General features: G+C 54.2%; 1 protein-coding gene across 1 annotated transcript in view; it reads right to left on the bottom strand.

Annotated features, from left to right (window-relative positions):
- Positions 1 to 5,241: 5,241 nt before the first annotated feature.
- LOC123025336 (WT1 interacting protein) overlaps positions 5,242 to 10,479 on the bottom strand; it is a 47,319-nt gene continuing 42,081 nt past the window's right edge. Inside the window, exons 8-9 of the mRNA XM_044433925.1 lie at positions 9,719 to 9,787; positions 5,242 to 8,833 (exon numbers count right to left, since the gene is read on the bottom strand). Of these exons, the coding sequence (XP_044289860.1) occupies positions 8,681 to 8,833; positions 9,719 to 9,787 (222 nt within the window). The 3' untranslated portion in view covers positions 5,242 to 8,680. The remainder of the gene's footprint in view (positions 8,834 to 9,718; positions 9,788 to 10,479) is intronic.

The following is a 10,479-nucleotide window of genomic DNA, read 5'->3' as shown; positions in this document are numbered from 1 at the left end:
ACTGCTGCGGGCGCCTGGGGGCCCGGCTGGCCAGGGGTCAGTGGCTGAGCGCCTCTCAGCTGTGGGAAAGCCCTTTCGGCAAGGCACGTCCTGCAGGGGCTTCTCCAAAGGTTATGCTACGCAGACTACTCACGAGCCTAAAAAATTAGAAAACATTTTTAAAGGACTAGCCATCTTCTGTGCCACAACCAGCAAAGAGCCCCTCTCTGTGCCTGCTCTATTGATACGTAATGTAAACATAAGGGCAGAAGGAAAACCCCACCGGATCAGGCCCAAGGGCCGTCGCGCCCAGCCCTCCGTCCACACGGGGGCAAACCGGCTGCCCCCAGGATCCCGCAGGCAGGATGGGGCCAGGCCTGGCCACTGGGGCATGCAGGCAGGCCGCCTCTGGGGAAGGAGGGAGCCCATGGCAGCAAGGCTAGTGGCCACCGATAGCCGCCCCCCCACTCCATGAATTGGCCCAGTCCCCCTTTACAACCGTCCTGTCTGGTGTCTCTCGCCACTTTCCGTGGCAGCAAATCCCATCATTCACACTGTGCAGAAGGGCTTCCTTTTACCGGTCCTAAACTTGTCCCCCCCACCCCCCGTCAGCTTCATGGGATGTCCCCTTTGGGTCAAGCATAATGGGAGCGGGAGAACACTCTTCATCCACCTTCTTCACACCGTGGCACCATCCAAACGCCTCCCTCCCGCCTTTTTGCCAAGCCGAGCAGCCCCACTTCTGCTCCAGCCCCAGCTCGTCTTCGCTGCTCATCCCTGCACGTTCTCCAACTCGGCAGTGCCCTTTTTCAGGCCAGGCAACCAGACACAACGCAAGGGAACAGAATCTGCCCAAACGAATCTTCAGTGCTCAGATCGTGTCCGGCTCTGATGCCTAGGATAATGTGCGGCGTGTGGGGAGGGGTGAGGGAGCCATTTTCTCGCTCGGCCAGGAGAAGCACGGGAGGGCAAATCCAAAGGCGGTGGGGGGGGGGTGCTTAGCCAGTCCTCCCACTAGATGGGGCCTGGGGATTGCCGGCTGGAGGCTCTGGAAAAGCCCGGCATGGGATGCTTGCAGTGGGAGGCAGAAAGATGACTTATGGCTTCCCCACCAGCTTCTCTGTTCCATGAGCAGAAACGGCTTCGTCTAAAAAGTCCCTTCATGTGTATCGCTGAGATTTAAAAGTTTGATCACAGCAATAATTTCGTAACATTAGAACTGCAAATCACTGTGCCCAGACATACATAACTGATTTTTGCTAGGGGAACGAAAAAGGATGGTGAGAGATGGAAGCCATTTTGGAAGTATCTTACTCTGGAGATGGAAATACCTTACTCTTGTCAAATATTACTTTTCTTAAAGTTCTTACTAGTTTGTTTCAACTCTGAGAGCAAGTTTCCTTAAGATCAAACTGCCCTGCTGGAAATCCACAAGATAATGTGCCAGAAAGTTTCCCAGGAGAGCTTCTGTCAGCTTGGATCCACCGAGGACTGCAAAGGCTTGCTTGGGGTCGCGTTGACAAAGAATTTCAGAATTTCTGGCCCTGAAATTTGGCTCAGCTGGCCAGGGAGTGAGGAGCCTGGCGTGACTACCGCTATGGAAGGTGTCTCCAGGTGTGGGTCTCCAGGTGTGGCTGCCCTTTCATTGAGAGGTATTTCAGTTCACATTCAGATTTTCTGTTTTGCTAGGCCATAGTATTAATGCCAATTACTTTATTTTCAGATGCATCTATAGATATATTTTCTGTCATTTTTCCTCCAAGGAACCTTCCCCTCCTTTCAATCTTATCCTCACAACAACCCTGTGAAGTAGGACAGGCTGAGAGGTAGAGAGTAGGGCAAAGTCACCCAGAGAACCTGGTGGAATAGGCTTCTCAGGTAGCAACACACCTGCTTAGAAAGCACCTTTCTGGCTCGAAGGGAGCATGTTCTCCACGGATAAGCGGAAGCGAGAAGTCAGTCTGCGCTTCTCACAGGGGGAATGTTCTGGGATGGTTGCCCAGGACCTCATTGCTTGGGAGCCACTACCTTCAAGGAAATTTAGGCGCTCCAGCTGCAGGGGTAGGAGGGATGATTCATGCTGGTTAATCACCACATTAGGAGGGTAGGAATTCTGGACTCATCTGGGAAGGTACTAATCACACCCCAAGGTGGAGGCCCTGGAGTTGTGCACACAGGATGCCTTTACAGGTGCTCACAAAGGGGAACTCGCTTCCCTCCCTCAGAGCAGACAAACCATTTCATTTCGGTTCCTCTCAGTCTTGACTTTTTCCAAGTTCCGCTGGGCTTGCCACAAACTTTGCTGTTTTTTTAAGGCTGCTGTCTGGCAGTCGACTCTCCCCTGGTCTGGGAGATGGCGCGGCTTCGGACTGGCACATGCCCAGCCAAACAATTCCGTTTGCCCTGGCAAGTTAAGGAAGCCAGCAAGGAAGCCTGTTTTCCTTTTTGGAAGTCCTGATGCCGTTAGCCGGGGGCTTTGCCAGAGAGGATCGCCTGAGGTACTGCTAGCGGTCCGTGCCTGAAAAGAAGGAATATGTTGACTTAGGTGAACCGTTGCCTTTTTCTAGGAAGGGCCATTACGTGGAGCCACCGGGGCAGTGGGTGTGGGCTTGGGTGGACTCCGGGGGATGGCGGAGGGCAGGAGAGCCTGGAGGAATGCAGTCCGTGGGGTCGCAGTGGGTTGGTCGGGCACAACTTCGCCATGAATGCAGCATCAGGAAGGGCCATCCATGCTGCCCCCGTGTGCAGTGACAGCTCTCTGAGCGCCTGCTTGTCCTGCGGTGGCCGTTACTTGCATTCAGTTCCACGCAGTGATCTTCAGCGGAAGAGTTCATTCATTCAGCAGAATTAATTCAGAAGAATTAGAAGAACGCTCTAATTGATCAGCATATTTTTCCTTTGTAAAAAATGTTGTCATCTTAAAACGGAAGTTATCAGATTGCTTGGTCAAACTAATATTCACCTCCCCTCCCCGCCCCACACATACTTTTCTACTGATGCTATGCCGTAAGAACCAGGACCCCTTAAACCTGGCACATCACTGTGGCAGAAGAATTTGGAGACTGAGGTAGCATTTAAACCTCTCGACTGTGTTGGGAAGCAGCAGCAAGATGTGCAAAAATTAAACCATGTCAGCAACGTTTTTAAGCATCTGAAACTGCTAATCACGGAGCACCATCAAGACCACTTTGATGTCAGGAAAGCTGAGTTTAATAAACTCAGCAGCTTCCATAAGTAGGGTGGCAAAACCCAACAGTAAGAGGTGTTCAAGAACTCTTGCCGAATTTGCTGAGGGCGCAAAGATGGACAGCACAAAGATCAATGCCGCTGCACCAGAGACAGACAAGAAAATGGGGAAAGAGAATGAAGGCCAGGGGTTTCAGTGTCTGTTAATACCGATCAATGTGCTTCGGGGATTCTAAAGCTGGTGGGGGTCACTGGGGAGGGGAAGGGGAGACAAGACCAAGGGTTCATCTTCACATACCACAAAACAGCCCTCTTGGGCAAAGAAGCAGCCCCCGCCTCAAACAACAAGCTCTGGTGGCCAACCAACGTCCGGAAATGGAAGGCCCGACCCAGCACACACTTTTCCCACTGGGCCGACAGATTGCCTGGGCTTCCCTTGGGAGCGCAAGCGACTTCCCACTGCATCCGCTTGCGTGGAGAAACCTCCAGCAGCAACCGCTGCAAAAGTTGCCGAGAATGGCCTCTAGCGAGGAGCAGCCGCAGCCACGGCTAAATGGTCTCTCTTCTCCACCACAACACCCACCTCACCAGCGCCACAGCATCCGACTTTCCCTCCAAGGACCCCTGCGCTGGCCGTGGGCGAGCGACTTGCCCTTCACGGGGATGAACTGAGGGAGGTGGACCTCGGACTGGCCGCTGAACGAGAGAGAGGATGAGACATTTGGGGGGCGGCAAAAACCGCGTAACGAGGCAAATCCTTTGGAATTCAAAAAAGAAAGACCAAAAGAACAAAGACTGAAAGAACGGATGAAAGGATGAACAGCCAAAAGAATGAATGACAGAAAGACCAAAAGAACAAATGACAGGAAGGAAGGACGGAAGGAAGGAGGCAAAAGGTGGCAGCCCCACCAGAGGGATTCGAAGAAATGCTTCAACTGGAGGAGTGAAAATCTCCAACTGCTTCCAGATCCTAGGTCAGCGGTCGGCAACCATTAACACTCAAAGAGCCATTTGGACCCGTTTCCCACACAAAAGAAAACCCCGGGAGCCACAAAACCCCTTTGACGTCTAAAATGAAGATCACACTGCATATATTGTTTTTTACCTTAATGCTATGTATACCTGCATTATGATTTAGCTGCAGCTCTTGTTCAGTCACTAAAAACTGTTATTTTTCATCTTACATTATAAACTAGTAGGACTCCTTTCATATATTTTGAATAGGAGAACAGCTTCCTGAAGAGTCAAAGCCAGTGCTAAAGGGCTGCATGCATTAAACAGCAAACCCCATAAGTTCGTCAGCAATAAAGCAAATGAATCTACCCAGGTATCATTAAACGTTTGGTTTTCTTCAGAAACTTTTCTTCGATTTATCCATGGCAGCAGAGGGGTTCAAGAGCCACGTGCGGCTCCGGAGCAGTGGGTTGCCGACCCACCCTAGCGGATAAGACGCAAGAGCCTCCGAGATGGAGGAATGGATGAGCACTCGCCAAAACACTGCCAGCGAGTGCAAAGAAACCGCCAACCAGAGTGTCTCCAGCAGGAAACGGCAAGAGCAACGCAACCCGAGCTGGCACACCCCACTCGCAACAGCAAAAAGGAGAACAGTCTGATAGGGGACTCCCGACTCGGGGGCATGGAAAACGCATGCAGAGCCAACACTGGAAATAGGCAGGTGCGCTGCTTACCTGGAGCCGCACTCGACAAAAAACGGAGCTCAGAGGGTGGGCTTCCTCTTCTGGGGCTCAGGGCCCCTCTGCCTTGTCCTTACGTTTCCCGGCGGGTTCCTTCTCCACAGTCCACCTTCTCGGGATGGTGACTGGATGCGGAGCGAGCAGCCATGCCCACGGCGGCCATTTGGGGAGTGCCCACAGCATTCTTTCAGAACTCTCGGGGTGCTCACTTGACCCAGGAATTTTGGGGGACAGCATGTGCCCCGTTTGGTGCATGGGGGCAGGGGAGGGGTCATGTCCCCTATTTGGATTTCCCTTCTTGAAGCAGTTTCGCTATTTCAAAGGTCTTGGAACACAGTTTGCTCCTCCAGCCAATTGCCAGGTAACACACTAAGGTCCAAGATAACTACAAAATGTCTTTATTGGAAAAAAAGCAGATTATAACATCTAAGGTTAAATGAAATTCTGACTTTTAATATTAAAATAACTTAGGACGATAGCAAGTAGCTTCCTCTTTAGATAAATAAATCTACATTTCCCAACGTTTATTGTTCAACAATCGGAGAAACCAAATGACAACACAAACACCCGACAAATCCATCTATCTACTAAAAGGCCAGAGATTCAGCAGGATCTGTACAGACAAGGTTAAACTAATGTATGTGCAGAATGTAAACTAGGCATAATATACAAATTGGGCATTTATGTATTTCCTACAAAATAAAAATCAACATTGGTCCAAGTTCTTGGAAGAAAACTATATTCTTTTAAAGAAAATGAAAATATTTCTCAAGAAGAAAACTTAATTTAAGTCAAATTATATTCTCTAGGTATGGCATTAATGGCACGACGAATCACATACTTTTCTTGGGGTGTAAGAAAGCCGCTTTTGTATGCCTTCTTTCGAGCTTTGGTTTAACGTATCTGAGTGACTCCATCCCTTCTTGGATAAGCTGGAATTTTGAAATCCACACTCACTTTTTTGAGGAGGGGGAACCATCGCGTTACTTTGCCTGTGGATGATGGGACATGTAGTCCATCATGTCCCAAAGTTGCCAAGGTGGAGAAGGCTAGGCTAACCTGCCGGGTGGCAGCTCTCCTGGACCCTTTTCCTGATGGACTTTTGGGAGACGCTCAGGACTTTCTGTATCTATCGCTAACACACAATCCCACCTTTAACTTGGAGTTTTGCTCTATTTTACAAACACGAGGGCTATTCCTGCAATTGTAGTCTGCACCCTTCCTGTTTTGTGGTGTGTGGCTTTCTGACTGCTTTCTTTTTAATGAAATGACTAAGAAAATCCAAACAAGCTCCTTTCCAGAAGACGAGCGGAGGAGTCAGTCAGACAGGGCCCTGCTGAGCTGCGACCAAATTCTGCTTTCAGCAGGAAAACATGAGACCACAAGAGCAGCGAGCTGGTTGGGACAAACCTGCCCTTGTGAAAATAAAGCTTTCGGCATGTAGACAAATGTATGGGTCTGTGTAGGGAAACCCGGAAGGCTTTTGATCAAACAAATATCCTGTTCTAACCGGCTGGCTGACCGAGAGGCTGCGTTGCGTGTGCGCCTTCTGCTGGGCCGTGGGCGGCAAGCTGGAAATAGCGGAAGAATCAGAACTAGCGGGACTTGCTTTGTTCTGTTTTCATCCTTCCAGCACCATCTTCAAAACAATGGCAGATTCTGGGATGCTCCAGTTGTGGAGAGGCGTGGGGGGGGGTGGAAAGACTGCTGAAAACACAGACGATTTAAGGAACTTGCTTCGGCGAACTGGGAATCGGAAAAACCCCAAGAGCGGAGCATGCAAACCTGAGAGTGAGGGGGAAACGCCATGAGCTGTGCCAAGGAGCCCAGCAATGTGGGCTGGGGAACATGTGCCCCACCAGGTGCCGTCGGATCGCAAGTCCCATCACCCCGGCTGTGCTGGCTCGGGCTGATGGGAGTTGTCATTCTACACCATCTGCCATGCATCGCACCCCTCCAGCCGAGCGAGGCCATGTGTGACTCCTGGGAGACAGAAAGCAACACAGAGCTCCCACCGAGGCGATCAGGCGCTTTGGCAGGAGCTCGGCGCGCCAGCGGGAACAGGCGCGGAAAATCCTGCAGCCTTGCAGTCTCTTGGAATGTAAAGGGGGGGGTCTCACCGCCCCCCAGGGGTCTACTGCAAGAGAACACCCCATGCACAACGGCATCTCTGCCCGATTGTGCAAGCCGTGTTCTCCTCGGCGGCCTCGGATCTTGCTCCGGGGCTCATTTGCCAGAACTACCGGGGCACCCAAGTACCCGCAGAAGATGATCTGTAACAGCCAGAGGATGTTAAAGCCATTCAGTGTCCGTTAAGCAAAGGAACTTACAAAACATGCTTAATGCTGGTGAATTCTTACGAGGCTGCAGAGGACCGTAATGGCATGCCTATAGCAATAGATCTCCCGATACGGAAAAAAGCTGACTGCCAAAGCCACCTGACTTCCTACGGAAAACATGCAGGCTGCGCCGGAGTTCTGACTGCAAACATCCAGGAAAAACCAGGTACATTCGGTGTCCCTCTTGTTATAAAATACCCTTCCCCCCCACCACTCGTTACCTTTGCTAGGATTTCAAACCTCTGGCCTTCCAAAGTCTGGACTGGGAATATACAACACGCCTTCCCCCTGCTGCCTGGCCGTACGACCAAACGGTCCCCATCAGAGGTCTCTTGCTAGAGGCTGGAACGGCTAGTGCTGGCGTCTTGTACATGGATTTAAAAAGCAGGTTCTGTGAGCAACAGATGCTCGCGCCAGTGCAAGGACACCGCTGGATTCAAACTCAGATGAACACCTTCTGTGAGCCTGCAAAGGTGCTTTGAGGTCCTGAAGAAGCACACCTGCACCCGAAGCCACAGCATCCACATGCGGCGCTTTTAAGCATGGCGAAGGCAAGCGTGTCTCGTACAGCTGCAAACCAAGTCGAACTGTGCTGGGTCAGGAGGGGGGAAGTTATGAGGAAAACCAGTTTTTAGAAACGAGCGACTCAGTGAAGCCTCAAAATCAGGAGATTCATGACGCCAGCTTAGGAAGCCCTTGGATCTCGGCTGCTTGCGTGACTCTCGCTTGCAATGGCGGAAACACCGAGAAAGCTTCCTAAACCCGGCCCAACAACTTAGTTTTCACCAGCTGGGTGCCCCCGGACGTGTCTGGAGGGCCGGGAGGGGGGACACCTCTGCACACAAGCAGCTGATTCAAGCAAGTGCCGCTCTGGCCCCTTGCCGGGAACCGAACGCTGACGCTGGCCTTCACCTCTCCTCCTCCGTTGCACCCCGTCCCTGTCCCCAAGCCGGCAACCAGACACGCCAGGACTCCGCCTCCCTTTCCTGTCACAGGACCCCAAACCTCCAGCCGTGATTCTAGGCATGTGAATCAGCAACGCATTCATTTCACGCAAGCTTCTATCCAGCGCCTTCTGTGCGAGACCCTCCCGGAGGCGAGCACGACAGCACGGCGGAACAAACCCGCCGGAGGGGGAAGCGCCCGCACAGAATGGTGGTGCTGCCTTCGGCCGGGCTTGAACCGGAAAACCGCCCTGCAGGGACCCACCGCTAGGCTGCTGGTAAGGCTGAAAGGCCTGGCTGCGAAGTCCCGAAGGTCTGTGCTCCTCTGCCGCCTGGCCGTGAGACGCCGAGAGCCTTGCGGCAGCGCTGGGCGAAACGGATGCTCTGGAGAAGCAGCGCTGAGACGCGCCGGTCTGGGATCAGCTCCACGCGGTCTTGCCAGGACGCAGCGCCTCGGCGGCGGAGCGCTAGGCCAGTGGGACGTGGCGACAGAACCCGGCCTCCTCGCCTGCTCCTGGCTGGCGGGAAGGAGGCGGCCTCAGAGCTCCGTGATGTGCATGGGGTAGCCGGGGGGAGGGTGGGGCGGCACCTTCAGGCCGAGGCGCCGGATGTGGCAGGCGTGGCAAAGCAGGTGGCCCTCCAGCGGGTAGCAACGGCGGCCCTCCTGGTCATTGAGCTGGAGCCTGCAGTCCTGAAGGAGAGAGGACCGCACGCCCCTGAGCCGCGGAGTTCTGCAAAACAGACTCGTGGATTCTCGTGCACGGGGACAAGGCATAATCGGCGCCCCCGTTCCCGAGGGCTGAAATAAGGGATCCCTCCTGCGCCCACGTGGAGCGAGCAGTGGGTGCCTCGCCGGACTCGCTTTCAGAGGGGCGGCCAAACCCATGGAAAAGGGGCCAGGGAAGGTGCCCCGAGACCCTGGAGTCCTACAGAGCAGCACTTCCCCGCTTCCATCCGACTGGCCCATTTTCCAGCACACTTCCATGTACTGGTGCTTTGGATGCAGCTGCTTTTCCAGCCTCTGCCCTCCGGATTGGACTGCCATCCCATCATGCCCAGCCAGCATGGATACTGAAGTCCCGTGAATTGGGGGGGGGGGCACCAAGTGGAGGAAGGCCGATTTGCTTTGGGATTAGGACTTGACCCACAATCACACCACCTACACGCAAAGACGCGGAAGGACCTCCACTGCCTTGAATGAGGCGAGTGGAGGCAGGGGAGAGGGGCTGCTCGGGGGTGGCACCATGCATGTGGGACTCCCCCCCCCCGGGACTCAGCTGGAGCCTCTTCCACACCTGCAAGGCACCAGCCCAATCTTTTCCTTTGCCCAGGCTTTGAACCCGGGCCGTATCCTTCTGTAGAGACCGCTTCTGCCAAAGGCCATAGCCGCGGCCATGCGGGGTCCTGTGGGCGAGCCTTTGCCACTGGGAAATGTTCACAGGACGGGGGGCAGAGAATGGCCAGGCACGAAGAAGCAGCGGCGCATCCCAGGCGCACGCGGGCCGCCCCTCTGCAGGCCATGGAAGCCTCTCGCGTGCTTCCGAGCGGGGGGAGGAAGGGGGGCCAGGGCCGTTACCTCGCAGTGGTAGCACTCCACGTGGAAATCCCTGTCCATCGACACCACCCGGATGGTCTCCTCGGAGCCCTGTTTTGGAGGAGGGAGAAACGAGGCAAGCTGCCGTCAGAGCAGAGGGGGGAACACGCCGGGCCGGCATGATTCTCCAAGCATCAGCTCAAATCGCGACTCTCGGTATTCCCCACGCTTCTGCCGGGCCTTCTTCGTTCTGGCTGAGCCAGGAAAGGCGGACGTGCAGCCCTGCTTGAGGCGGTGTGTTTCCAGTGGGTGAGCGATGCACACCGGCGCTCGCTTTCGGAACACGAACAGGTATTTGCAAATTTGCGAGCTCTGGCGGGGGTGGAGCTCCAAGTAAGCCTTTCCTCAGTCCTGGCATGCCTGGGGTTGCCGAGGACTTAAATGGTTTTTCTAGAAACAGTCCAACATCGATGACACGCACACAAACCTTCCCGCCTGCAGCCGTGCTGCCGCCAACACTACCGGAGCGCGAGACACCTGGCATGGGGGAGCGAGCGCTCAGGACTCCCGAGCCAAACACCATCCGTGCACCAGCGACACGCCCGTCTATCTCCCTGGGGCGCCCGAACAAGGCAAGGGCGTGCGAGGCCCAAGCCCAGCCCAGGATGGGGCCATAGGTGCCCATGAAGCCAAGCCCTGTGGAGAGCAGCTTCCCCGTCGGGGGTCCGGGCCTCCATCCCATCCCATCCCATCCCATCCCATCCCATCCCATCCCATCCCATCCCATCCCATCCCATCCCACC

Source organism: Varanus komodoensis, unplaced genomic scaffold, assembly GCF_004798865.1.
Source record: "Varanus komodoensis strain SLA01 unplaced genomic scaffold, ASM479886v1 scaffold27, whole genome shotgun sequence".
In the NCBI taxonomy this organism is placed as follows: Eukaryota; Metazoa; Chordata; class Lepidosauria; order Squamata; family Varanidae; genus Varanus; species Varanus komodoensis.
Note: the sequence above shows the minus strand (reverse complement) of the source record. Positions and strands in the feature narration are given on the sequence as shown.